Source organism: Drosophila novamexicana, unplaced genomic scaffold (assembly GCF_003285875.2).
Source record: "Drosophila novamexicana strain 15010-1031.04,08,12 unplaced genomic scaffold, DnovRS2.1 tig00000008-arrow-pilon, whole genome shotgun sequence".
In the NCBI taxonomy this organism is placed as follows: Eukaryota; Metazoa; Arthropoda; class Insecta; order Diptera; family Drosophilidae; genus Drosophila; species Drosophila novamexicana.
In genome coordinates this window covers 5,023,597-5,051,400 of record NW_020824765.1, presented here as the reverse complement: position 1 = coordinate 5,051,400, position 27,804 = coordinate 5,023,597, and the positions used below count along the sequence as shown (strand labels likewise).

The following is a 27,804-nucleotide window of genomic DNA, read 5'->3' as shown; positions in this document are numbered from 1 at the left end:
TCCATTTTGTAGTTATGAGGAACTTTAATGTTGCTTTAATTGTGAATTGGTTTTGGGTTAATTCTTAAGATTTGATTTGGTTTAATGTTCATGTCCAAGTCGACGCAATATAATAAATGTGCCATCTTGAAGAGTATTACATGTAAATCTAAGGTTCTTAACATCTTTTTTGAATAAAATGTGAACAGTAAACGGCGCGAAATGAGTCAGCTTTGTGTATCAAAAGGAATTTACATTTTGTAATAGAATTTAGCACTTCTGGCAATCAGGCTTTGTAGTCCTTGCCTTTAAATCAATACGTGCGCCAAGGAGCGAGCCTTACTGCCATTTGCCTTGGCTTTTTTGTGTTGTGCCAAGCGAAGGATTTCCAAATGTGACATTGTTGTTGTGCACGTTGTTGCTGTTGCTGTTGCTGTTGCTGTTGCGCTTGCTTTGAATGTCTCATTTACGAGCATTTGTTCTTAAGGTTCATCGCATTCACTGCAAAAGGTCAAAATGGCACGTGGCAATGGCATTTTGCTGCTACAAACCCCTCTCAATCTTACCCTCTACCCATCAGCTTGTGACAAACGATTGTTGTCCAATTGTCGTACATCATTTTCATATTTGAATACCCGAGGTATGATGTTGTGGGTTTGTACTAACATATTTTATATTACATCTCTGAAGGCGTTGTGAAATATATGAAGCTGGCAAAAGGTGACATTGCCATGTTAATCATGTACACGTATATATTTTTAATGTCTATGCAATCTATCTTTGTCTATCTATCTTGTGGAATCAGAAGCTTTAAAGATCTGCAAAATGTAATATATAACCTGATTCATTTAAAACACACAAACAGTTTTTTTGTGAGTTCCCTTCTAGTTCCTTTTCCCAATTGATTGAATTACCTCACAGCTACATTTTACAAGATCAAGCCTATATTTAATATATATATATATCTTAAGAATTAGATCAAGCCTTTATTTAATATATATCTGAACAGTTCGAGTAATTACCTGTTTATTCTTCAGCGGCTGCTCAAGAAAATCTTTTCTAGCAAGTGCAAAAGACTGTGGCCTGCTCACAGGGTATCTTCTTCTACATATATTTTAAGCCCGCCGATCACGTGGCATTGACAGTTCCAGAAAACTGTTGCCCAACGCTCCGTCAATTATGTAAAATGTCAAAAGAAATCGACTTGCAAATGACAATGCAGAAATATTGCGCATACGCCCAGTGCTCAAGCAGTGCATTTATTTTCAGTCGCTGCAAAAAAAAAAAGAAAAAAAGTTATCTGAAATGTTATATAAATTATTTATTTATTGCATTCGAATGGATTGCCAAAGGCAATAGAAGAAAATAGAAGCACACCGAAAAATTACGCATACGCCAAGTATGGCAGTGCCAAATTAAAAGTTCCTCTAGTTAAAACTATTAGCAATTGTTGCTAATTTATTTATTTGTTGCATCAAGCAGCAAGACGTACACAGAACGAAAAAAAAAAAAGCATTACGCATACGCCAAGTATTGCAGGGATTGTATTATTTTAGAAATTTTATGTAAATTATTTGTTTATATTTTATTATTGCCTTCTAATTGAGCAACAACAAATGCTGCCTAAGACAATGGCAAAGCAGACACAAATCACAAAATTTGTTTAAATGTTGAGGCAGCCAGAACGACAACAACAACAACAACAACAAATCGAAAACCGGTGTGCGGCTCATCATGATGAAGCTGTGTTGCTTAAAATGAAGATTGTTGTTGCTGTTGTTGTTGTTGTAGTTGTTGCTATGGTTATTGTAGTTGTTGCTGTGGTCGTTGTTGTAGCTGTTTTTGCTATCATTGTGTAAGCAAGAGCAAGTGATCTACCTCTCTTTCTCGCCTTCTCTCTCTTTCTTCCCCCACTCTCTCGCACTCACTGCGCTTACGCTTGATTGTTAATTATTTCAGTTTTTGTTAAATTATTATTGAAATGCTTGGCGAAAACACAAACAAAAAAAGAAGCAAATAAACAGACGGCGACATCGACGAAAGTCGTGTGTGTAAAGAATGTTTTTTGTCTTGTCTACCCCTTGACGCCCTTCTCTGCGTGGACACCTTCTCTGCCTGCTCCTGCTCCTCTGCCCGTCGACATCGTCATCATTGTCGTCGTCGTCGTCGTCATCATCATTAGCACCTCTCTTACGACAACCACACAGAATTTAACACTCACGCCATCTTTGGCGTTGTTGTCGTCGTCGTGCTTGTCGTGCTTGTTGTTGTTCTTGTTGTTGTTGTTCTTGTTGTTGTTGCTGCTGTGACTGCAGACAGTGCGCCACCTACCACCTGACCCCCAGCAACAGCGAGACACGTTCTTTTTGTTATTTTTTGCATGTACATACCCTTACATGGGGCATTTTGCTGATACTATCAGTTAGGTAGAGAACAAAAGGTATACGAAAGTGTTCGGAAATAAATAGCAAACATTTTATTACTTACACAATTTGTTTAAATTATAGCTAAAATATTTAAACTATATCTACACTATTTACACTTATGAAGTTCGAAATTTATTTAGTTATTATTTTCATCAGCATAGTAAGACCTGATGTAATACATGTAATTGATGGTAAAGTTCGAAGTAAGGATCTAAATAGGTTCGTAAATATAGAGCATTAAAATAGATACAGATTTATATTTAGGCAACAAAGTATTTAAAGGTAAAAAGTTAAATGTAGAGTATTATTATTAAAGATGATAAATGATATTGCCAAAGCTGCGAACATTAGATCATTTTTTTATGAGAACTTTCTTTTGACTAGACAGTAAGTAAGTTTCACGTCAGTTTGAGCATGTATTCAGCTAATTTAACACCATTAATTAAATTATAGTAATAAAATAGCAACGGGATATATGTATAAAGTTATGTTATAATTCTTAGCACTGAGTAAGCTCGGCAATAATAGTTTCTTCAAAGGTATGCCATTCTCATCAAGATCGAGGAGGAGTTTTGTTAAAGTATTACAAAATTCTACTCAGAGATGTATACATTTTCCACAAAGCTTGATATATATTATAGCATTTTTTAGCACATATATTTTGAAGTGTATTTGATCTTCGACTTGCATATATATATATATGTGTATATATATGAGTATATATTGCTTGTCACTTGCTCTTGTTTGGGAGAGCAAGATGTTGTCAGCCCACACAGCTTGAATTTCTTTGGCGCTCGCCTCGCTGTTGTCAATCGTCGCATTCTCCTGGTTCGTTCACCTTCGGAACCAAACCCAAATTTCGCATCCACATTCGACTTATTTTTTTTTGGTATTGTGGCATTTACGAAACGCCTGAGAGCAACATTAACTGATACGACCTTCTGTTTCCTGTTCTGCCTGTACTCCTCTGACCAGGTGGCCATCAAGATCATCGATAAGACATGCCTCAACGAGGAATATCTGAGCAAGACATTTCGCGAGATTTCTATACTCAAATCGCTGCGTCATCCGCACATAACACGCCTCTACGAGGTGATGGAATCACAGTCCATGATCTATCTGGTCACCGAGTATGCGCCCAATGGCGAGATCTTTGATCATCTGGTGGCCAATGGACGCATGAAGGAGCCAGAGGCGGCCCGTGTCTTCACACAGCTCATCTCGGCGGTGCACTATTGCCATCTGCGCGGCGTGGTACATCGGGATCTCAAGGCGGAGAATGTGCTGCTCGACAAGGACATGAACATAAAGGTGGGTCCGATCAATTGCAGCTGCTGTGCATATCCAAGCGATTGCTTATGTTATATGATCCTTCACAGCTCGCGGATTTCGGCTTCAGCAACCACTACGAGGAGGGCAGCCTTTTGCGCACCTGGTGTGGCTCGCCGCCCTATGCTGCGCCCGAGGTATTTCAAGGCCTGGAGTACGATGGACCCAAGTCGGATATATGGAGTCTGGGCGTGGTGCTCTATGCACTTGTCTGCGGCGCCCTGCCCTTCGATGGCAAGACCATATTGGAGCTTAAGAGCCGCGTGGTGCAGGGCAAATTTCGCATACCCTTCTTCATGTCGCAGGGTGAGTCTGGACGCAGCTCTGGTGAGACTTTCAGCCGCTAATCAACTGAAATCATCTCCAGATTGTGAGCATCTCATCAGAAATATGCTGGTCGTTGAGCCGGATCGCCGTTATACCATCAAACAGATCATCAAGCATCGCTGGCTAAGCGACTGGCAGTCGGAGCTGCAGCAGGAGGAGCGCCTGGACGCCAATACGCTGCCGTTTGGCGCTGCTGGCGGCCAATTGCAGACCAGCTCGTTGGGCAGTTCGACTACATCGTTGTCGGGCGCCGATAGCTCAGAGGTGTCTGCGCCACAGCTGGATGCGGTGGTCATGACGCACATGCTCCAGCTGCCCGGCCTGACTGCGGACATGATTGCGCAGTCGGTGCACGAGCAGCGCTTCGATAATATCTATGCCATATACAATCTGCTGCAGGATAAGCTGCTGCAGAAGCGACGCGAAAACCAAAGACTGCAGCATCATGCGAACCTTGCCTACTCGAGATCCCGCAAGACAAGCATCACCACCGGCGTTGTGGATCGCTCCGAGCCGGTTAAACAGGAATCTCTCGACCGGCTCAGCCCGCTCAGCAATGCGAACGCGTCCAGTTCGGCGCTTGGCTTTGGCTGGTGCTCCGATGTGGGCGTCGATCTGGAGAAGTACGGTGACTTTGAGCTGGAGTGCCTGGCGCGACCCAACGAGGTGAGTTTCTGCCTTCCTGACAGCCCTATTAGCTGCTTCTTATCCTTGTTGTCTCGCCCTGCAGCCACCTGTCAATCCGCAGCATTTGAGCGCCGCAGCGGGTGGCATCTCGGGCGCCAATACGCGTCGCCACACAGTTGGTCCCGGCGATGTCGCCCACGAGCAGGCCCTGGCCAATCCGCATGTGCCGCCCATTGACTTCAAGTGCCCGCCGCAGTGCAACGATGCCGCCCAGGCCACGCTCTACTATCCCACAAATTTGCCCATGCTGCAGAACCAGCCGCTGCACAATTTGACCATCAAGGATCAGCACCTGCTCAAGCCGCCCGTCGTCATGGGTGCTAGTAAGTCCATCCCATCTAGTCTTTACCTTATTATTAAGAACCTCTGTTCCTTCGCCAGGTTCCTTTGGACGTCGCGCTTCGGATGGCGGCGCCAATCTGCATATTTACTATCCCGCCAGCATCTCGGCGGGCAACAGCGGCGTTGCAGTAACTCCACAGCAAATGGACACCACGGGCTACTATATGAATCCCAGCTTGAATACCGCGCCCGGCCCGCCGGAATTGTCGCCGCTCAGCGAGCAGTCAATGGGTCAGCTGCACTGCTGCCCGGAAAACTGTGGCGAGGAGTGCAGCGAGGAGATACAGAGGCAAGTCCCACCTGAATCCTTGGTCATTCACTATATTCAACTTGCCCCTAATCCCTAAAGGTACATGCAGAAGCGCGGCTGTGTTAAGCGCCATACCGTAGGCTGCACCGAGGATCTCTCCGTTAGCCACAGTCCCGGTGAACTGGGCCACATGCAGGTGCCGCCGGGCGCTCAAGCGCAAACGCCCACCGGCAGCGCTGCCGGCGGTGGCAATATGCGCACCCGGCGCACGGGTCTGCTGACCGTTACGGAACGACCTCCTGGTACGTTTCTTACATGCTGCTTAGCTGTTTAACTAGTTGTCAAGTGTTGCCCGTTCCTGAAAGACTAACACTAACTACGAACACTGAGAATTGGGGAAGTAGAAATGTGGTTCACATGGTGATCGGGGTAGAAGCATCTACCATATGAACAACTATATTGACCTTGCTTAAACCAGGTGTACTTTTCAGTATCATTTCCTACCAGAAGTAGACGGGTTAACATTTTTTGGGACTGGCCTGTCCTCAGAAACACGATAAATGGAGCTTACTTTGCGTCAAATATTGGAAATATTAATATATATATTTTATGTTGCCTTTTTGGTCCAATGGAAATAGGCAAAGGGAAATAAGAAGTTAGTTTTAGAGATTTTTACTTTGGTCTAATCAGAATAATTTAAATACAACATAATCCCACAGTAATCCGAAAATGACCAGAGCTGTAAAGAACAAATTCTTTTTTTTTAACAACAAATCTTATTTTTATGTTTTGATAAATCCATTTACATCAGGATAGGGCTTTCACTGGCCGTCATACAAAGGGGAATTGAATTCACATGTTCACGTGAAATTGGATGCTTTTTCATGTTTGCTGATAACGTTTCACAAAACTTTGAGTAAAAGACATTATTAAAACAGACAACATAAATTTGAAGGTGGGATTAAATAGGGGATATATTTTGCTGGAGGATGGAAATTTGGAGATGAGGAAAATTCACTTTCGCAGAGTGAAAATGGCAGCAGCTGAGAAATTAATTTTAAGCTAAATGAAAATTAGAGAACAGGGCTTTTTGAAATTGGGTGCCTCGTTTTATAACAGCCACGCCTTAAATTAGTTGCCTTTAACTTTTTCGTTGAATCAATTAATTAAATTAAATTTCCATAGCAATTTATTTATTTTTAATTTTGTAAATTTAATTGAATTGATTTCTTTATTTGTGTTTGTATTTCGTTTTATGATTTTTGGATTTTTGGTTAATTGCATTGTGTTTAACCGCTTAACCGCCAACGCCTGCTGCACAACAACAACAACAACAACAACAACCTGCTACTCCTGCTGCTGCTGCTGCTGCTGCTGCACGCTTGACTCTCTTCCCCATCACCCCCTCCTGCGTCTGCCAGTCATTTGCCCTGAGCTCATACGCGAAGTTGAATCTCGCATGAATCGCGACTATTTGCCGCCCACGCTCAAATCGCTGAGCCAGTCCCCGCCCAATGCGCCCACTTTTGGTTTGCCCATGGGCGTGGCAGCAACACCACACTCACTGCCCCTGAGCATCGCCGGCGGCAGCAACTCGGTGCCGCTGGTGGCGCCCACGACGGCTGCCAACAATCGGCGCGCCTATCGCGCCGCCCACTGTAAGCTGCCCACTGTGCAGGAGGGTGGTAAGTTTTATGTTTTCCTCGTTTGCGTTTATTTTGATTAGTTTTTCTTTTGTTGAATGCAAAAGTATTGCTGCTGCTCCCAAAGCCAACAAACTGACCGTGCATCCCAGAGTTTCACTAATATCTTATTTCTTTTTGCTCTCTCTCTCTCCCTGTCTTCTTCTCTTTGTATATTTCTCTGACGACCTCGCCTGGCTGCCGCTTAGCGACCATAGGACGCTACAGTCCCGTGCGTCGCGCCTCGGAGGGCTCACGCTCCCAGTTCCAGGGTCCGCTGCAGGAATGCCAATCCCTGCAAAAAGGTATCGCACAGAGAAATTTTTTGGTTGCACCCAGTCCGCCGCTTTTAGAAAATTCGATCAGTCTGCCCGGTAAGCGAAATCATAAAATACGCTCGCAAAGAAGAGAACACCTAGTTGATGCAGTTGCTCTGCCCATGGACACATGAACTAATCTCCCTCTCTCGCTATCATCCTCCACAGGCTCGCCCATACACGGCAAACCTACGAATCTGCAGCTGGCGCTGCGTCGCGGTCACGACATCGAGGTGCCGCCGGAGGCCATTAAGAATCTGATGCCCGCCTTGGACCGTCTGGTGAAGGAGCAGCGCGTCAGCTTCGAAATAGCCAACAAGATAATCTCATCGAATGTGGTGCCCATCGATCTGGCACCGCAGCTGGGCCTCGCCGCGCACGCAGCCAGCGGCGCAGCCGTGAGCGGCGGCCATTTGGATCAGTCGCATCTGCACCAGCCGCAGCCCATGCACAGTTACAGTGTGTCCCCGCTAACCTTGCCGCACGGCCCGAACGCCTCGCTCACCTCCGCCAAGCAGATGTTCGGCCAGCCCATCTGTGGCTATCAATATCAGGCGGCGGCGGCGGCAGCAGTTGGGGGCATGCCCACGCTGGCGCTGACGCTGCCGCTGCAGCCACATCAGCAGCTGGTGGGTCAGTTCAGCAGCATCAATCTGGGCGCCAGCACTTCGAATAGCAGCAGTGGCTGCCAGTCGCCCGTATACAGCAACAGCAATAGCGGCAGCGGCTTCAGCGGCAGCTGCTCGCCCAATCCGAATCCTTATTTGCCCGGCACGGGACCGTTCAATCCCTGCGTGAGTGTCAATGCGGGCGCCTCCTCGCCGCTGCATCAGATCACCAAGGGCATATCGGGCCTGAGCACGGGTGGTGGCGGTGGCTCCATAACACGCGGCACCTCCGCCGCCAGCGAGGGTGCCGCTCAGCAGCCGCTGGACTTGTCCATGGATGTGTGCAGCATGGGCGGCGCCATTGCCACCGATCCGGCTGATTATGCCACGCCCAATTGGTTTGTGCCCACGGCAACGTATTATGATCTGAAGCCATTGAATCTGTCGCCGGCGCAGCCAGTGCGCGTGGTGCCCACGCCGCCGGCATCGCCCAATCTGTGCATCATACAGGAGGAGAACGGCAACGGGCAAATGTGTCATACGATCAGCACGGGCACGCCCTATGCGGGCTGCACGGGCGGCATAACGCCGCAGATTTGCCTCACCGATGTCCAGGGCAGCGAGATTACCCTGGTGGCCCTCTCCTCGGATAATAGCCGCGACAGCGAGGACTCGCTGGAGCCACATACGCCCATTATGTCGCTGCAGGTGAGCATCAACTCTTTGGCTGTGCTGGGATCATGATCTAATCCTTGATTCCACTGTACCCCAACAGGGTCTCATCATCGCGGAGGCTAGCAGCGATATGCCTTCCATAACGCGCGGCATTGGACGCAAGGCCAGCCTGGACTGTGAGCCCGGCTCCAATCATGCTGCACCCAATTGCCATGCCCAAGCGCAGGCCTCCTCAAATGTGGAGGCGCATAGGCGTGGCAGCGATAAGTCGCTCGGCTTCTCGGACGATTCGTTGAGCAACGACTCGAATAATCTGTCGCCCTCCTGCCAGGAGCCATCGGCCAGCTCGGGCTTCAAGTCCGACTCACATTCCGAAATGGGCGATCACACCGAATGCGGTCACCTGACGCCCGACTCCATGTGCGATTCGCGTCGCATGTCCGATGAGATGTGCTACGAGGTGCCGCTGCCGCACGAATGCTCCAACCTGGACTCGACGCGCATACTCGAGATGGTCAAGCAGACCATCGACTCGACAATGCCGCCCAAGGGCTTTGTGCTGCACAAGGGCAGCATCAGCTCCGAGGACAGTGGCGCCGAGTCGCGTCACAGCAGCGCCTCCAATGCGTCCAGCGACGCGACGCCGCATGCCATAGCCAGCGCCAGCGCGAGCAGCAATGCGCCCGCCTGCAGCGCGTCCAGCTATGGCGAGCCCACCACGAACTTGAGTCTCGAGTATTCGGGCGGGCTGCAGATTGAGCTGCAGGTGTGCGAGGGACGCAGTCGGGACCATCATGGTGCCGGCAAGGGCATCAAATTGAGGCGCATCTCTGGTGATCAGTTTGAGTATGGCAAAATATGCCAGCAGCTGATTAGTACCATAACCATGCAACAGGTGGCGGGCTAAGGCAGCAGGACTGTCTAGAAAAAAACAAAAACCCCCTACTAGTATATGTGCATGTGTGTGTGCATACGTGTCTGTGTTTGTATGTGCATGTGTATGTGTATGCGTATCTGTGTGTCCTTTAGTTTTAGACAAACCAAACAAAAATGACTCGCCTTGCCTATAACTCTGCGTAGCTGTGATTTAAGCCGATATGTACGATATAAGTACATATATATATATACATAAACATATATATGTCAAATGTAAACGTATCTATGTTCAACTGTATGTATGCATCTGTGTGTGTGCGTGTTAAATACAATACATACAAAATCAAACAGGCGTACGAATACTTTTAAGCAATTCACAAGAAAATAAGAACAACCATGTTCGATTAGTTTTTGTTATAAAACAATTCATATACTGTTATTGTAAGAGTTGAATATTATTTTTTTTAGCCCTGTTCAAATTCCTCAAATTAGTAACTTTAATCAAAATTTTATTAATGTTTACTATATATGAAACTAAATAGCTATAGTCGTGTATTTAACTGGCGAGCATTTTCAAATTTTTATAGCTGCAATTTTAGCTATGATAAAGCACATCAGGCTTAAAGCAACGATCTAGATATATATACACACACACACACACACACAGCCAAACAGGCAGGATTTTTATTTAAAATGTATCCAGAAAACTTAAACTCCTTTTTTTTTGTGGAACAACTTAAACGAAAACAAGTTAAATGCATTCCAGTAGCTAAATTTTTTCATACATTTTCAGATATAACTATATATAAAGATATATCTAATATGTAGTATCTAGTTAAGCCTAATATCTTTTAAAATTCTGTGCAATCCGATACGACAAATGTGTATAGCGCTCACGATTTGGCACGATTTCGATTTCAAACACTTTATTCTATATATATGCTAATAATATGACGATTAAAGTAATTTCTGTAGTTAGTTAGTTACAGTTTTTGCTCCGATATTCGTAAGCATTATGTGTAAGCTCTTGATTCCGTTAAATTTAAAAAAGGTTTTTGTATTTAGTAAAACTTTGTTCGTTTGTTAATGGTTAGTAATGGCGCCTTCGATATGCGTTCAAATTGATTAAACACAAATTGAGAAATCTATTATTAAAAGACTGCTGTGATTTTAAATATAATTAACTATTTAGTTCAGAAACAAGAAAAACAAACAAAACATAACAAAAATAAACAAGAAAACAAACAAATCAACAACAAGAACTTAGTTATACATATGATTATATAATAATTAATTAAACTTTATCTTAAATAAATTACCAATTCTCCAAACAATATACTAATATAAGGTGATCACATTTACATTTACTAAATGAAATTTCAGTTTAATTCACGCGCCAAAACTATTGCTGCGCCACCTGTTGGGCAAAATATGCAGTGTGTTTAACAGAGCTATGCCTTACAGCAATTATCGATAACAGTCTCACGTACACAAATTTGCTGTCGATTGATTATCGATAGCCTTGTATGCAAAAGAAGAAGCAGCAGATTGTTTTGATGCGCTATTTTAATTTGTGCGAATTTTGTGTTTATTGCTGACGCATTAAATGGAATAATCAACGCAACCATGATTTGCCGTCTGTGCCTGAACAGCGCAAGCGACACCATTCAAATATTTGAGGGCGTCGGCTTGTCCCTGAACGTAGCAACAGTGCTGGCCAAGTATTTCTGGTTTCAGGTATGTGTATTTGTATCTTTATACCTATTCCCAATTGCATCTGTACACAAAGCACATTATTGCAGCCGAAAAGCGATGATCCCATATCGACGGACATTTGTGTGGGCTGCTGGGCGCGTGTCAGCGACTTTAACGAGTTCTATGCCAGCGTGGAAAAAGCGCATCGTCTGCTCACCGAGAGATTCTCTATCAAAGGCGGCGAACAGCCGGAGCGGATTACTACAAGCAGCAGCAGTTCGGTAGCAGGCGAGCAGAAGCAGGAAAAGCAGGAGGACACAAAAGACTTTCCTCTGCACAGCGAATGCGACGCCGAGGAAGACTTGGCTCAGGAGAACGACCATGCTGTGGAGGCAATGTACGCCAGCGGCAGCGAGAGCGATGCAGCTGCATCATTCAGCAACGAGCAGTTCCTCAACGATGTGCTGGCCCAGCAGCAAGATGCTGATGTGCATGCAACAGACTCGCCCGATATGCCGGACCAAGCCGCGGCACCAGGAGCTGTGCAAGAGCGTCGTGAAACGCGCTCAACGCGCGCCAAAAGCAAAGCCCAACAAGCTGCTGAGACTGCTGCAGCTGAGCAGCCTGTGTCGGCCAAGCGCCGAGGTAGGTCGAAGCCCGAGAAAATCAACCCAAGCGCCGAGGAATTGCCAAAGAACAAACGCTATGCAGATTACAAGAAATCCATGCTGGAGATCGATGAAAAGATAGCGCAACATATGCGGCTCACCTGCAGCATTTGCCACGAGGGACAGGAGACGTTTCTGCTGCTCTGCAAGCACATGATGCAGGTGCACCATCGCAAGGGCTATGCGGTGTGCTGCAACAAGAAGTTCTACAAACGTTCCTTTCTCACAGATCACATTGATCGCCACTCGAACCCCGAGAAATTTAAGTGAGTGGTAAAGTGCGGGCTATAATCAATCATCAACTGCTCCAAATCCAGGCCCAGATCGTATAATACTAATGATTGGCTTTCTTTTTAGGTGCGAGCTCTGCGACAGAACCTTTGCAGACAAACAGTGCCTGCGCAATCATGAGCTGCTCAAGCATCAGCCGGACGAGCAGAAGAAGTTCATGTGCGAGCATTGTCCCAAGCGCTATACAAAGCAGTATTTATTGGATCAGCATAGAATTATACACAAGGAGCGCAACGTGCCTTGCGATATATGCGAGCGGCGGTGAGCGAATGTGATGTAGCTGCGTTTGTACCAGCTCCATGTTTTCTGTATAAGTTCCAATTATAAACTGATCTATTTGCCTGGTTTCAGATTTCCCAACGTTTCAATGCTCTGCACGCACGTCAAGATGGTGCACGGCAACTATGGCACCATGTGCGACATATGTGCCCAGGTGATACGAGGACGCGCTGCTTTTCAGCGCCATCAGCTGGAGCATGCTGGCATTACGGAGCCCAAGGTGCAGTGCGACATATGCGGCTCGTGGCACAAGAACAAATATAGTCTAAAGAAGCATGTGCGACGGCACAACGGCTCCTCCGAGGAGTGCACCTGCAGCATATGCGGCAAGGTGTCGCCCAACCGCAGCGCCATGCTCAGCCACCAGCGCTATGTGCACAACGCGGATCGGGTCCATGGCTGCAGTGTGTGCAATAAGAAGTTCAAAAAGGCCATCAATCTCAAGGAGCACATGGCCACGCACACCGGCGAGGTGCTCTACAAGTGTCCGCACTGTCCGAAAACCTTCAATTCGAATGCCAACAAGCATTCGCATCGAAAAAAGTGCCATCCCAAGGAGTTCGAGGAGGCGCGCAAGGCCCGCATGCAAAATCGCATGGGCGACAACACAAGCCCAAGCAAATCTCAAACGAGCCTGATAACCATTACCACGGGCGAGACCGACGGCGAGCTGGAGACGCACAATATACTCGTAACCACGACGGCGGAGCACAGCGATGGTGATTTCAAGGGCGAGGACATTGAGTTCATGCTCACACTCAGTCCACAGCCGGCGGAATAGACAATCTGTTTACTATTTATATATATGGTATATAATATTTAGTATATTTTTATATTAAGTAAAATCCTTAGGCTAGCAGCAAGTAACAAAATTAAATAGACACAGATTAGAGCCAGGCTTCAAACCAGGAATGTTGCACAGAGATATTCTGTGTGGAATACTAACCACGCTCGCAAATGATTTCCACGGCATTCGGTTCCATTAGCACCGATTCCAGACAGCGATGCACCGCCGAGCCGAGTATTTCGTCCAGCAGGAAGTTAACCAGGCTGTAAATTTAATGGTAAATGTTAAGTTTAGGACATTAGAGTCTTCTCTTCGCAGAGATGATTCACTTACTTCTCATCGCTGACAAAGCGCCAAAGATTCATTTGCAGATAGTGCGCATCCACCTGAATCTGCTGCAGTCCAAACTTGCTGAAGGTGCGCAGACGCACGCACTCCAGCAGCGTCTGTGAGAGAAACAATTAGAGACTGAAGCAATCAACAAAGCTGAGAAGCACCCACCTTGAGTCCAATTTTAATGATGCCCATGACAATGGATGCCTTGCTAAACTCCACAGAGGTGAATATGTCCACGCGCTCCGAGAATAGGCGATGTATGTTGGACACATAGCTGGACTCCAGCTGCGAGGGCGTGTAGTTGGACCAGTTGGAGCGATACTGCGGCTTGGAGGCATTGAAATTGCTGAAGTAGGTTTTGCGACTGGAATCGCTGCTGGCCGTGGTACGAAATCCGGGATTGCCGGCGCTCTCATAGAGACTAGCCACCACAGTCTCAATGTTGCCCAGCTCCTCCACGACGCGCTTCATCACGGCCCGCACCGAACGAGGCTCCAGGCAGTTGAGCCAGTCGCGCGTCTCGACGCTCTTGCGCAGCATTTGGGATATGTTTGTGCCCTGCAGCCGCACATAGGCATCCAGCAGTGACTGTGCTGTCTCGCGCATCTCTGCGCAGATTTCCGTTTCGTGTGTGAGCGTGGCGCTGTTCTCCGACTCAATCTCGTAAAGATCATCGACGAGCGCAATCTGCAAGGCAGGCGAATGTAATTACTATAAATTATAAAGATCTCAATCAGATGATTTACCAGTATATGCACACCCTGCTGTTCCAGTTCGAGGCAAGTCTTGGAGAGTACCAGCAGCAAATTGGGAGGACTGGAGCTGGAGGCATCTGCAAAGCCGCACATTACCTTGGAGATGTGACGCAGAAAGCCAATCAGCAGATTCTCCCTAATCCCCTCCACACACAGAGCGCCCTTGTGCTCGGCTTTGATGTTGAAGGACCAATCGGTGCGCAGAAATATCATTAAATCCTGGAGCACGCCCTTTATCTTCTCAACCATGGCCACATACAGATTGCTGATAAGATCATTGAGATTCACGCCCGCAGCCAGATCGCTTTTGGCCGACACCAGCGACAGACGCACTGCGCTCAGGCTATCAGCAAAGTGATCCCTCAGGCTCTTGCCATGCGCATCGCAGAGCTGATGGGCGGCCGCAATGATGATGTCCAGCGTGTTGCGCTGCACCTGAAGGCCGCGACAGATGTTGCGCATGGCCTGCAGCCGGCGATGCAGGCGATCCAAGGCACGCAGCATGACCTGCGTATCGCCATAACCAATGTCCGATTCGACGCGATCCTGCACCAGCGTCAGATACTTGTCTATGTTCTCATTGAGAAAGAGGTTTAGCTCGTTCAGAGCATTCTCCTGGAAGTCATCGCTGTAAACGCATGGAGAGAGCCATTAGCAATGTGCCTTTAGAAATTGTTTAACTCACCGTTCGTGCTCGTAGTGCTTGGCCACAAACATATCGAAATATGAGGTGACCACCAGCGCCAGATCGTTGAGGAAGCCATCGATGCCCATGTCGACAAACTCCAGCATATCGCGTTCTGTCTGATCCTGCAGCATGACAATTTGTTCGTGCAGACGCTTGGCAGCACACCTCAACATCTCGCTGGCCAAATCCGAGGTCTTCTCGTCCAGCTGCAGCAGCAGCTCTCCAATTTCGGTCAGCGATTGGGCTGTATTGCCCGCTCGCTGAAAGTCCTGGCGCAGACGCTCCTTCAGCTCGGCCATTATCGCATCGCAGTCACGCTGAATGCCATCGAAGGATGGCTGCCTGCCGTACTGGGCGAACACCTTCTGGGCGTGCAGATAATCCTGCACAGCCTGCGCATAGTTTTGCTCCTCTATCAACGACTTGAGTTTGGCTGGCAATGTGGACAGAAACTGCAGGCGCTTGAGCAGCGAGTGCTTCTCTGAGAGGCGACACAGCTGGGAGCGTGTGCCTTGGAGTGTGCCCGTGATCTGCTCGCTGAACGTCGTGATGGACTGCATCTTGGTCATCAGCAGATTCACATCCGTCTCCATCTGCTTGAAGTCATCCTTCATCTTGCGTATGGTGTCCGTTGCCGAGATGAATTTGTTGTAGTTCTCGTAGACGAGCGTTTGCATGTCCGAGTGCAGCGTTTGGGTGTCCTTCACGACGGCCGCCTCCGTGTCCATGATTTGCTTCAACGAGCAATCCTTCAGCAGCTTCTCCAGATATCTGTCTGCATCAAAGCTGGAACTGTCCATATCAAACGGATTGTCCTTTTCGTCCATTGGGTATGTAGTTTTTGGCGTTACTTTGTTCATTAAGCACTCATTTACAAACTATTATTCACTTAGTTTTTGTCTAAAAACAAAAACATATGTTTCTGTTAGGTGAATACTAAAAATGTTGCCTAGCTGTTATTAACAGCTGTTAACTGCTTCACACAGCTAACATCGATAACAGGGTCGTAGTTAAATGCTCCCCACACACTGTACAATCGATAACATTGTCGCAGTCGTGTTACAGCCGTGTGAGCAAATTGTACGTTAGATTAATTTTATTAAAGTTGTGTGATTTGTACAAGCAGTTGGATACCAATTTATGTGTTGACAATGTTCGTTGTTTGTTTGCTATTTACTGTTGTGTGGCATTTCTTATATAAATAATACATTTGAGCGCGCAACTCAAGTTGGATTCTATGTTTTGATGTGGACACTATATCTACAGCATATCGACCGACCGCCACAAAAGTTAATCAGCGCGCTATCAACGACAATTCGAAAGTAGAATAACACAAATAGGATTTGAATTGAATATAATTCTTATTGAAATGTCAACAGAGACAAAGTCTGTATCCAAATGTAAGCTCGAATTGAAGCAAGTGCTCAAAAATACTGATAACTTAAATAGGTTACATACGCACAGCTGTTGATTTGAACTATTAAAATAAGTAATCTGTTAGCTGATAACGAAAAGGCAATAAGCTCATATATATTCTATTATATATTATGTAGGTCTTTGTTTATAGAATTCTGAGCTGATCTTTTACGCAGCATAGTAGCAAAAAAAAAAAACCCAACATTCGAAAAAAATACTCTCAATGGAACGCATCGTCCAGATTTTAGTTCTTGCTGCTTGGGCGCTGACTGCGTCTGTTTGCAACGTTGCAGCAGGTAATTCGCGGGCTTATTGCAACTGGTCAATTTCTCAATAATTTTGATTATTTTGTTGTTGTGCAGATTGCGTAACAGATCCTGAGTCGATGCTGTGCGTCTTGGACCCAAATCGAGGCTAAGAACAAATATGTTGCAATACTTACTTATGCCTGAAGTGTTTATGAATAAATAATACAACAATGTAGCCCCAATGTGCTACTCATTGCTAAATGGGCGGGAAGCTCACCCACGTCCAAGCAAAGTTCGAGTTTTTGTTTTGAGCTGTCTGCCCAGTCCAGTATCTTGTCTACGTGTGGTAAATCGCATTAGGCGCCCACGCGACGGACACAAACACAGATACAGACACAGACAGAGATAGAGATAGAGATGAAGATAGAGATGGAGACAGGGGCTCCTGGCGTTTGTGCAGCATGTGCGATTGTCCGGCCACTTGTAGGCAGACACTGGCCACAGTTGTTGTTGTTGCCGTGCGGCTGGCGGGCATGTCGAGATGGATGAATAAACATGGACAAGTTTTCCACTTTGGGTCTGCCACAAAAATGTCAGAATTGCGACGATGAAGTCGAGTCAGATACGGCAAAAGTAAAAGTAAAAGTTTCTCTGTCGTATCTCGCATCTGCTGCGGCATTGCCTCATTTCAAATACATTAACATTTTGACCTTTGGCAAAGTTTGGCCAGCTCCTCGAATTTAATTTCAAATTGTCAAATTGTGTGCGGATTGTGTAAATCAAGCGGCGCACGCTCCACACCCTCGGCTCCTCCACCTGTTCCAAAGACGCGAAAGTGCATTGCATAGCTGCAGGCTGCACACCACACACACACCTTACACACACACACACACACAAGCATAGAAAATTGTACAAGGCTTTCATTCATCAAACAGAAAATTGAATTTACATAAGCCAAACCAATGTCAAAAAAGCGCCCAAAACGTCAAGCGGCAATTGCCATGGGCGTGGAGGGGGGGCGTGTTCCTGGTTGCGTGGCGCGGGCGAGGGCAGCTGGAGTGACAAGCGCAGAGCTTGGAACGTCGAACGTGTCAAGGTCAAGTTACAGTTACATCCATTTTCGACTTTTGTCTTTCTACAGCCGCCTGCCACACGACTCCCATCCTCTCCCGCCTTCCTCACACCCCAAAAAAAAACCCAACTTAATGTGCGCGCAACAGGAACAACTTTTCATGTGTACTTTTTCGGCTATGTGTGTGTGGCGGATGTGTGTGTGTGTGTGCGAATGAGTGTGTGTGCGCGTTGTTAAAGTGCGCCAAGTCGTTAAATGAATTTCAGTGCTGCATTGAGCACACTTAGAGCGGAGCCAAGTGGATGAGCACTGCGAACATTTTAGCCAAGCGAGGGCTGCTTGAGAAGTTGTGAAATGTGACGTGAAGCGATTCCAACATTATTTTGATCAGTACTTAAACTTTCGACATACGCAAAACCGTGGCCTCTATATAAACCTTAAATATTATCTAAAATAAAAATATTTAAATAAATTAAATGCCAGACCTCGTGCAAACTAATTAAATATTAAAAATCAGAAAAAAATGGTAGAATATAAGAAAAAATATGTTTAAATAAAAACTTGTGAAAATAATAGATAAAGAAACGAACAGAAACCTTAAAGATATACAGTGAAAACTCCGGTAACCGTCCACAAACACCGGTCCAGTTATGTGAGCCTTCACTGTATAAGAAGAAAAGGTTAAATAGATAAGACGACAAATAATCAAATAGATTTGACTTCTAAGTAGTTCAAAGACCCTTTTTTTAAAGATATTTGTGAAAATCCTTGAGCTGTTTTCCATTTGTATGACTTTTTTTGTTACTTTTAGTGCACAATAGTTCGAGTTGGTCAACTTTTGTAGCGGCCCTCGTTGCGTTTCATTTTAATGGATTATATACAGAGAATTGGACGCTTGACGGGGATTACTGCCAAGTGTCGCAGTCAAGTGAGGCCGCCTTCCTGCATGGACAGCAAATGAAAGCCAAACAAGTTGACGGGCATGACATAACTGTAAATTACACTGCGCAACACAGCACAGCTGGGCATACACTGTTGAAGGCGACTTAAAGCTGCAACCGAATGTGGCAAGTGCGAACAGCTTTATCAGCTGCGAATGCAAACTGGCATGCGTTTACCTTGGCCAAATCTTGGTCATAAATTCTGCAGGCAAAGTGCTTCCGCCGCCTGCCGCCAGGTGGCGCTTTAATAACCGTAAAGCATGGCCGATGGCAGGTGTTGCTTGCAATAGGTGTTAGGGCTGCGGCCTAACAATGCAAATGCAGCGCAATTTCGGCACAGGCTGCACTTAGCAGCATCCTTTAAAGGAAGCAAAAGGCTCGTAACTGTGTCGCAGAGCCTTTGCAGCTGTTAGGAATAGACAGTGGCAGGCTGTAGAGGTGTGTGTAGGGGGCAAGGGGTGGGTGAGTGGGTGGGTCGCTACACAATGTTGTAAATTCAGTGGCAGCAACTTTTCTTATTTTTGTAGTGGGCGTCGCTTTCTCTGACGTTGTCAATTTTTTATTGCCCTTTGGCAGTGACGTGGGCGTGGCAGCCGGAGAGGCGGCAAACGCTTTTAAGGTTAGCGGGTCACGTGCTCTTCAGGCGTGACAAGCTGTATACACGCGCGCACACACACACACACACACACATATATATATTTATATATATATACATATATATGGAATTATTTCATCGCATTCCTTGCCAGTTCTGGGTAAATCAGAGCCGCATCTTTGCATCCAGCCAATTGAATTCAAATGAAGTCATGCGGCCGTGACACGACATCCCAAATGCGTTGCCATAAATCAGGCATCAAAATTGACATTAATGTTGCCCCCGAGAGTCAGCTGAAAGGGTGCGGGGAGCGCCAAGACGACGCGCACTAAATTCAATTCCGCTGGCTTCTTGCTCTAGCCCAGGAGTGCTTCAGGTACAGCGTCTGCTTCGCGTGCCGTGTGCATCGATCACGCATGGAATATTCAAGTGACAATCTTGTGCCAGCAGCAGCTGGCACCAGCACCGCCCACCGCCTCCCACCCCTGGCAACCTCTGACCCTCGGGCGGCACGTAGCGGCACTCGCTGCAAATGCAAAACAAACAGCCAAATGCCAACTGACAAGCTGATTGCGTAATCTCTAAACTGCTGCGGCAGCTTCTAAAAAAAACCTGTGTTACCTGGCAGCAGCTGCGGGGGGCAAGGAATTGGTTTGAGCTACAAGCAACACATCTATATATACACTGTTACAAATATTGTCGTGTTGCAAACAAAAACAAAAGTTCTAACAGCTTTTAAATTTAGCTTAATCTTAAAATAAGGACGAGCTGCTGCTCTTCGAGTATTTAATACACATTGTGTAAGCAAATTATATAACTCTCTATAAATAAACATTCAGTTTAAATAGATTTAGTTATATTACACAGCTTAATACCTTTATAGAATGTTTCAAATCTTGTGAAGTATACCAATATATATATATTCTATATCGGCATCAACAGCCAAGTCCGTCCGTCTGTTTGTTTCTAAAGCCAACGCCTTGAAAATTCGCATAGATCCGTCTTCCTGTTGTAGGTAGTACATTTGTGAGCACAGACCGGATCGGAATACTATATCATAAAGCTGCCTTAAAAACAAACGGTCGACAATTAAGTTCTTATATGAAAAGCTTAGTAAGTTTATAAGATTTCTACTCTCCTGTCTCCTGCTAATATATATGCCAAATTCTATCCACATTCGGATCACTATATCATATAGCTGCCATAAGAACCATCTTGTGACTTTTTTATTTATCAGGATATCCTAAAAAAAACCGACATTAACTCGTGTAACTAGCAAGCCAAATCTTACCAAGATCTCAATCCTAGGTTATATAGCTCTGTGGAAAGCGTCGCTAGAAATATGAAATATTCCTTTTTCCGCGATATTTTCACGAAAGTCTAACTTTATCATTCTCACACATCTGCAAAGCCGTTAAGCAAATATCTACAAGGCCATTAAATCCGTAATTTTTCGTTATAATTATGACTGCATACACATAAAACGGGCACAGGCAATCGCATTAAAATTGGACGCAAAGCAATTTTATATTCAATTTCCATAATAATTGTAAGCTATATAGCTTATAATATTGAGTTTAATTATAAAATTGTATGCCAAAGGCTTTATGTTTAGCTGAAAGCCGTTGGGAATCGCATTTATAGCAACATTTTTGGCTGTGCATGAGTTATTTAGTCTGCGGTTAGTTGTGTATTAGTCGCTAATTTGAACAGTATCTGCATTTGATTCCAATTTGCATATGGGATTAATGTGCACACACACACACACACACACACACGCACACGTGCATGCACACATGATATAAGGACCATACATCACATAAATTCAATTAATTACAATCTGCGGTTGGCTTTGTGCCAAACGCCGCACAACTAAATGCAGTCGACATTTATGATACACTTTCGTTCTTTTGGAGCAAAGTTTGGACGCAAAGAAACTTTATCGGCCTTTATCCAGGTATCTTAAGATATCTCAAACTTGGCATTTACGAGCTTCACTATGATCCCCATAACACTAGAATACTATATATATTGATATATAGGAATATATCGCACAACTTGTACATATCTAGAGGGTATTTAATGTGCGGCAGCCCGTGAAATGTTTATTTTTTAAATTGCCTTTAAAATTGGTCTTTGAAAACTTGTATTAAATACATTAATTTTTAATTGAACAAAAAAAATAAACATGCTATAAATTCAATAAAAGCATTAGATTAATATAAATTAATAAAGTTTTTCTATATATCTATTTTTTGTAGCATACTTATCAGCGCATTATTTAATATATTGTTTAAATATAAATCAATTCCATTTCATTGCCAGAGCCTGTCTTCTTCTACTGCTGTTTATATTTGTTTGGCAAGATGAAGGCAGAGCACAAATCCAAGTTCTACAAGACTTATCCACACAGAATCCATATATTTATATTTGATATCTAAATATCTATTTAAGTATTCTAGATTGTAAGGCTCAAAAACAGCTTAGCATAGCTTGTAGGGATAAGAAGATATGCTGGGACCACAGAAATACTCGCAACAACAACAACTGTTGAGCACTATTTAGTGTGTTGAATTGGTCAGTGAAATGAATGCTTTAACGGCTGTGCAAATTCTATATTAAGGCCATGCCCCAAATGCCCACCCACTCAAAGAAAAAAGGGTTCATCCCGTGGGCTTTTGTATTTTTGGGTGACTGCTATCAACCCTTTGGGGTCTATTCCCTAGTGTCTGTACGTACATTAAATTATCGACTCAATACGAAAATAAACCAGTCAAACTCACACCAGCCCTCTGTGTGTGTGTGTGTGTGTGCATGCTTTCTGTTTTACATTTTTCATAGCATACTTTGCTGCGCCCGAAAGCCACGACTCCATTTTGTCACATTTTATGGCAGCACTCAAAGCTGTTCGCTGAAATTTGCATGCCATACAACATACAGGAGCATACAACATGCTACAAAGGGTGTAGGGGGGGGGGGTGGTGAGGGGGCTGAGTGTAAAATGTTTTTTTTACCATTGCATTTGTCGCACGACTGTTGACCTTTTAGCATTCAGCTTTTAGTTGCTGCTTATGTTATTATGAACCGCAGCAGCTCAACAAAATATGCAAACATATAGGCACACACACACGCACACACATGCGACATTTGGCATACGGCGCATTGTCAGCAGGGTTTGGTTGGGATCTGCCCCGACCGCAAAGCGTCGCATGAAATCAACAGCTTACCTTGATGTGGTGGGCGCTACGTGAGCCACGCACACACTCACACACACAGCGTCGCTGTGGGTATTGCCAGACAGATAGACAGTGGCGCATGCACAAGAGCAATTACTCATGGCAATGGGGGGGTCAACAATATGAGTTACGGCCGGCATATCCGTTGCTGTAGACACCACCCCCACCCGCTCCACTCAGGCCGACCATTGTTGTGTTCATCGGTTTGCAGGCTGCATTTGTTTATTTGCTTATCATGCACTTCGTTTGCCCAAAATCAAAGCCTTTGTTTACCGTATTTAGGCAAAACTCTGGCAACGCTGCACGATTTGCATCTGTTTGGTGCGGCTTGTACATTTACTAATTGGCAGCCCTGAGTCCCAAACAGTGCTGCAGTTTTTTCGGTTTAATACAAATCTTTTCGAAAAAGAAGACAAAATTTGGATGCAAATCAGCATGCAGCCAGCAGCTGTCTGCAGTATTGCGGTATCCTTGAGACCGCAGGGCAATCAGCATACATGATTTAACATGATTCAAGAAAATGTACAACGCCAGCACACACACACACACACGTGCATTCAAAGAAACACACACCTGCAACAGCAGCATTTCTAGCATATGCAAAGTGCAACTGGGCTCCCAAAATGTGCTAGCATAAGTAGAAGCAGCAGCAGCAGCAGAAGCAGAAACAGAAACAGAATAAGCAGGCACAAGTCAGCCACAACATAAGCATACAGGCGCCTAGGGAACCAACTGGGGCATATTTTGCGCCAATTTCCATGTCGATCGCTGGCTAAGTAAATGGTAAGGCAGTTGGCATGGTTCTCAGTGCTCAACCTAACCTCACAGAAATTCGACTTTGATGCGATGAATGGAAATGCAATGCAAAACAAGCACAGCGCCAGAAAGCAAAACAAAAGCAACGAGCAACAGACACTGGCAGAGCCAGCAGCCAGCAGGCAGCAAGGAAAACAACAACACTAAGGCCTGCGAGCTGAAAGAAAATTAAAAAGTAAACACAAAAGTTCACGTGCTCCGCATTCGTCAGCAGCACCAGCAGCAGCGGCAGCAGCAGCGGCAGCAGCAGCGGCAGCGGCAGCGAAGCATAAGTTGTTGGCATTGGTGGCAGCGGCAGAGGGCAGCAGCCAAAGAAGACATTAAGAAGCTGCGCATTGAGCGAATATCAGAGAGCGCATGAGCCAAAACAAAAGCAAAAGAGAGTGAGAGAGAGAGCGTCGCAATTCAAATATATGTGTGCTTGCATCGGAATCTCTCTCCTGCGATTTGTTTACAGTTATAATTGTATGAAATACAATGAATAAGGCATAGCAGACTGAAAAAAAAAATAAATACATAAAAAGTACAAAAGTAAAATACCTTAAATAATTAACTCATTACATTATGAGAGCACCTGCAATCTAATTTGTAAATTCAATAGCCATTTCGTTTATACCAATTATATCAAAAATGTCACTATAAAACTCATATAAACGTTCATGGCGCATATGCTATAGAAATTTCTGCACCTATTTGTCAAGTAAACTTTCAAAAAAGGATTTATATTTCTTTAAAATGTTTATTGTCAGTCATTGTTAGGTACGTGCGATGTCGTCATGGCTTACCATATATACCTCTCTCACTTTAACTCACGCACCTGCCTGCAAGGATTTACTTTGCAGTGAGAGTGAATCTTAGACCTCATCTACTCTGCCTCTCTTCTCTGGCCTCAACAAGCCACGTGCGTATTATTTATGCGTAGACATTTTGGCGCCGCTTGCTCAGCTCCAATACTCCGCAAAAACAGAGAGCGCACGCAAAAGCAAAGCAAAGCCAATTGCAAAGTCACAGACTCAGAGAGTGTGCGAGGGAGATAGTGTGATATGCAAGGAAGCCAAACGTAAACATTTTTCGAAGCGCGCGCTCTCAGAAATGTGTGAAGAGTCGTGGCGAGCGGACGTACGCTGCGACCGTGGACCGCATCGAGCAAACTATATTATTATCCACCTGCTACATACACTCTTACACACAGACGCACACGTTGAACGTTAGGCAAGCGCGCGCAAAACTGGAATGAAAAGCAATCAAAACGAAATGAAAAACGCGCAACAAAAGTTCCACGAGAAATTGCGTTAAGAAATGCAAACAAAAAAATTATTTTAATTAAGGCAACAACAAATTAAAGTTAAGTGAAAAATCAATGCGCTACCAAAAGTTGAATAACGAAAACTGACGACGCACAGATACACACACGCACACACAGAAACAGTAAACGAAACTGGCTGCAGCCACGCACACGTGTGCTTACACACACTCAAACACACAGGCACAGCAGTGCACACATACACGCACAGGCAGACGAGGCGAAAGCCTAACAAAGTGAAAGTAACGAAATTAGCAACACAATGGGAAAACAAACAGTGAAAACAAGCGCATAAAAAATGCACACGAGCGGGTTAAGTGTATAGAAAGGAAAAGAAAGCGTAAAGCGAGTGACAGAAACGGTGAAAGTGTAATCAATTTAATGTCGCATACTTTTGGGCTCAACTCTAGCCACCAGCTTTAGGCAGCAACAAACAATTCGCACCCACTGTAAAAGTGACCGTTGCAGTTCCCGTTACTGAGCGTCTAAAGGAGATAAAGAAAAACTGGCTTTTAAAAGCAAAAATATGCAAAAGTACAACACATAGCAAAGTAGTTCCCGTTACTTAGAGTTTTACCCATTGCATGCATATCAAAAAAGAGCTGCCTTTAAAAGGCAACAACGGCACTCTGCAGAAGCAGTGCAACGACAGGAACAACAACAGGCGGTAACAGCAGCCGCATAGCATAGAAACGTGTGCAAGATAAACACGCAAAACAAAGCGAACTGGGTCAGTGTGCGAAAGACGCGAGGGGGTAGCGGCGGGCGCAAGATTAAATGGCGGCGCTTGCATGCGCATGCAAAATTGTGCTGCATACTTAATGACCAAAGACGCCGCAGCAGAAACCGAAGCGGAACAAGGGGTAAGTTAACTGCAGGCGCAAGTTTAAGTGGCTAGCACACACACATGTGTGTGTGTGTGTGTGACACGCAAATCCTTGTGCACCTCAACAAAATCCGATACGCATATTTAGCCTTGAAAATTTGTACGGCAAACAAGTAAAGACGTCGGCGTCGTCGACGAGTTAACGGCGATTTGGCGGCGAAAACTGAGGCCGCGCGGCAAAAAAAAAAAGAACGGCGGCAATTTAATGAACAAGAAGAAGTAGAATTAGAAGTAGAAGAAGAAACACAGCAACAACAATTGTGAAAAGAGCAAAGGGTAGAACTGAAGTCAAAAGTAAATGGCCATCGAAGAGGGAAGAGGGAAACACAATAACAAAGCGTACACAGTGAAAATAGCAAACAAAAATAACAGTAAAATAAAATATTCTTGTGAATGTAGCTTGCTTAAAGGCGACAGCGATGGCAGGGGCCAACACACGCCCACCGACACGCAGCGCTCGCAATTTTCGCAGCGCTCTGCCCCACGGTTCCCCGCGCCCTACTCCTGGGGCCAACTCATTTGGCGTTTCGTTTCTATCTGTGCGCTCCTGATGTGGGTCATAAATGTAACTCCATTTTTATGACCAACTTGCACACAACGCGCAGTCCGTAAGAGAAAAAGAGAGGCAGAAAAAAAATAAATGAAAGAGCTGCCAGCATAACCAAATAGCGATTTCTAAGGCTAGAGGGGCTATACTGTATGTGTGTGTGTGCCTGTGTGTGTGGGTGCGAGCGGCAAGTAAAAGCGAAAAGGCCATTAAATGGCTCGCCGGGCAGCGCCAGTTTTACGTTCAGATGCGAGTTAAGTTGCGTGTGTGTCTGTGTCTGTGTGCGAGGGTGACTCAAAGGCAACTCAAGCTATTAGCATATATGCGAATTTGTGAGTGTGAGTGTTGTGTATTTTATCTAATTGACTGATTGGCAAGCGTCTGACTTTTGGGGCAATGCGAGACAATCTAATATGCATAATACTATACTATACTATATATAAAACAAATGAGTATTTATTTAATATGCAAATAGTTAAGCATTTGTGTTATTTATAGCTGACAAAGATACAAACCCTCGTCTGCTCCTATTACTACTGCTGCTGCTGCTGTTGATCTGGCAACCCTCTTAAGCAGGCTTCGTCGGGTATCTCTCTCTCACTCTCGCCGACTCTCTGCGTTTCATTTGACGTCATTATCCAACTGTTGTTTCGCCTTGTTCGTTTGCCTGCCCTGCTTGCACATTTGCCTTTTGAGTTTTTGTTTGTGTGCCATCGCCGCGGCCCGCTGCTTGACTCTGCGTGCTTAACCGTTATTATATTGCAGAGAATGAACGCATTGAATGACGAGAAGTGTGCGCTGCTTTTGGCTTGCACAGTTGCATTTAATAGTGCGCTGTTGTTGTCGCTTTACGGCTCTCTCTCTCCCTCTCTCTCTGCCTCTATCGCTGCATTCGTTTGAGCGCCAATTAGGCACAACTTCGCGACAGTTTTCTGACATTTCGGTTGCGGCTTGACAGTGTATGTGTGTGCGTTTAACGCCTTGTGAATGTCATAACCCTCTGTCGCTCCCGCTCACTCCAACTGTCATTTGCGGCTGGCGTTGGCGTGACCTTGGTAGTAGTGTGTGTGTGTGTGTGTGTGTGTGTGAGCAGCGCATGGAATGCAAATCCATTGAAAGCGACAGGCTGCAGTTCAAGGCTACTTTTACGTTACGCAAGCACTACACACACATATATACACACACGGGCTCCATTTTTTGTTTGTTTATGTGCATATCCTTGAGCGTCGTCCATGTTGCATGCGTTGCGTTGACATTTTGCAACACACACCCCCACACATACACATAAACGCGTACGGCTGGCGCTGACAGCTGCCTGCTTTGCCCCTTTTTTGGCTTATGCAATAGCAGGCGTCAGCTTTATTTTTTTAATTAGCCAAATACAAAGAAGCCGCAGTCGCATCCGTGTCCTGTTTTTACGTTATGCAACTGTCTCTGACCTTTGCCATCGGCTGCAACTATGTGTGTGTGCGTGCCATTGCCTCATAGACGCACACACACACACACATAGCTTGCGCTGCCGTGACGCTAGGCTTTTGTCTTTGCCTCAATGTCACTGCATATTTGAGTAGGTTTGTTTAATCGAAGCGTGCCTACTGCACACGTGTGTGTGTGGGCGTGGCATGTGTGCCTGCCTGCCATGAATATGACATAAGTCAGCTCGCATTAATGTAGACACACACACACACATACACATCCGTAATGAGGAATGGGCCACGAAGTAATTTGCCTAGTTGATTGCTGATAG

At 45.3% G+C, this 27,804-nt stretch overlaps 4 protein-coding genes and 1 long non-coding RNA gene across 8 annotated transcripts in view; 4 read left to right on the top strand and 1 right to left on the bottom strand.

Moving 5' to 3' along the window:
• Positions 1-9,612, top strand: part of LOC115757714 — a 46,124-nt gene extending 36,512 nt beyond the window's left edge. For 2 of the 4 annotated variants that reach the window (XM_030698085.1, XM_030698076.1), the window contains exons 3-12: positions 3,381-3,716; positions 3,785-4,040; positions 4,102-4,727; positions 4,792-5,071; positions 5,130-5,379; positions 5,440-5,642; positions 6,762-7,025; positions 7,232-7,396; positions 7,508-8,655; positions 8,723-9,612. In XM_030698085.1, coding sequence (XP_030553945.1) covers positions 3,381-3,716; positions 3,785-4,040; positions 4,102-4,727; positions 4,792-5,071; positions 5,130-5,379; positions 5,440-5,642; positions 6,762-7,025; positions 7,232-7,396; positions 7,508-8,655; positions 8,723-9,529 — 4,335 coding nt within the window. In that variant the 3' untranslated portion in view covers positions 9,530-9,612. The remainder of the gene's footprint in view (positions 1-3,380; positions 3,717-3,784; positions 4,041-4,101; positions 4,728-4,791; positions 5,072-5,129; positions 5,380-5,439; positions 5,643-6,761; positions 7,026-7,231; positions 7,397-7,507; positions 8,656-8,722) is intronic. The other 2 variants (XM_030698092.1, XM_030698102.1) reach the window with 2 other exon arrangements.
• A 1,433-nt stretch (positions 9,613-11,045) lies between these two features.
• LOC115759698 (transcription factor grauzone) lies at positions 11,046-13,231 on the top strand. The gene is made up of 4 exons (XM_030700702.1): positions 11,046-11,235; positions 11,301-12,127; positions 12,219-12,413; positions 12,504-13,231. Exons 1-4 carry the CDS (start codon positions 11,125-11,127, stop codon positions 13,210-13,212), a joined length of 1,842 nt encoding a protein of 613 aa, XP_030556562.1. The 5' UTR covers positions 11,046-11,124; the 3' UTR covers positions 13,213-13,231.
• A 27-nt stretch (positions 13,232-13,258) lies between these two features.
• Positions 13,259-16,016, bottom strand: LOC115759692 (vacuolar protein sorting-associated protein 51 homolog). The gene is made up of 5 exons (XM_030700689.1): positions 14,995-16,016; positions 14,301-14,937; positions 13,720-14,241; positions 13,552-13,664; positions 13,259-13,481 (listed from the first exon to the last, which is right to left on the bottom strand). The coding sequence occupies exons 1-5, from the start codon at positions 15,855-15,857 to the stop codon at positions 13,373-13,375; spliced, it is 2,244 nt and encodes a 747-aa protein (XP_030556549.1). The 5' UTR covers positions 15,858-16,016; the 3' UTR covers positions 13,259-13,372.
• Positions 16,017-16,306: 290 nt separating this feature from the next.
• LOC115759708 lies at positions 16,307-16,896 on the top strand. The gene is made up of 3 exons (XR_004017542.1): positions 16,307-16,397; positions 16,551-16,709; positions 16,776-16,896. It is a non-coding gene; the product is annotated as an uncharacterized LOC115759708 (long non-coding RNA).
• Positions 16,897-25,432: 8,536 nt separating this feature from the next.
• Positions 25,433-27,804, top strand: part of LOC115763764 (heparan sulfate glucosamine 3-O-sulfotransferase 2) — a 47,576-nt gene continuing 45,204 nt past the window's right edge. Inside the window, exon 1 of the mRNA XM_030706482.1 lies at positions 25,433-25,487. The gene's annotated coding sequence lies outside the window, so the exon portion shown is untranslated. The remainder of the gene's footprint in view (positions 25,488-27,804) is intronic.

Bases quoted from the DNA above. Each gene is read 5' to 3' on its own strand.
- LOC115759698 (XM_030700702.1), top strand. From the start codon at position 11,125: ATGATTTGCCGTCTGTGCCTGAACAGCGCAAGCGACACCATTCAAATA. The intron at 11,236-11,300 runs GTATGTGTATTT...ACATTATTGCAG, and splicing joins CCAAGTATTTCTGGTTTCAG to CCGAAAAGCGATGATCCCAT. The intron at 12,128-12,218 runs GTGAGTGGTAAA...CTTTCTTTTTAG, and splicing joins TCGAACCCCGAGAAATTTAA to GTGCGAGCTCTGCGACAGAA.
- LOC115759692 (XM_030700689.1), bottom strand. From the start codon at position 15,857: ATGAACAAAGTAACGCCAAAAACTACATACCCAATGGACGAAAAGGAC. The intron at 14,938-14,994 runs GTGAGTTAAACA...ATGCGTTTACAG, and splicing joins AAGCACTACGAGCACGAACG to CGATGACTTCCAGGAGAATG. The intron at 14,242-14,300 runs GTAAATCATCTG...CCTGCCTTGCAG, and splicing joins AGCAGGGTGTGCATATACTG to ATTGCGCTCGTCGATGATCT.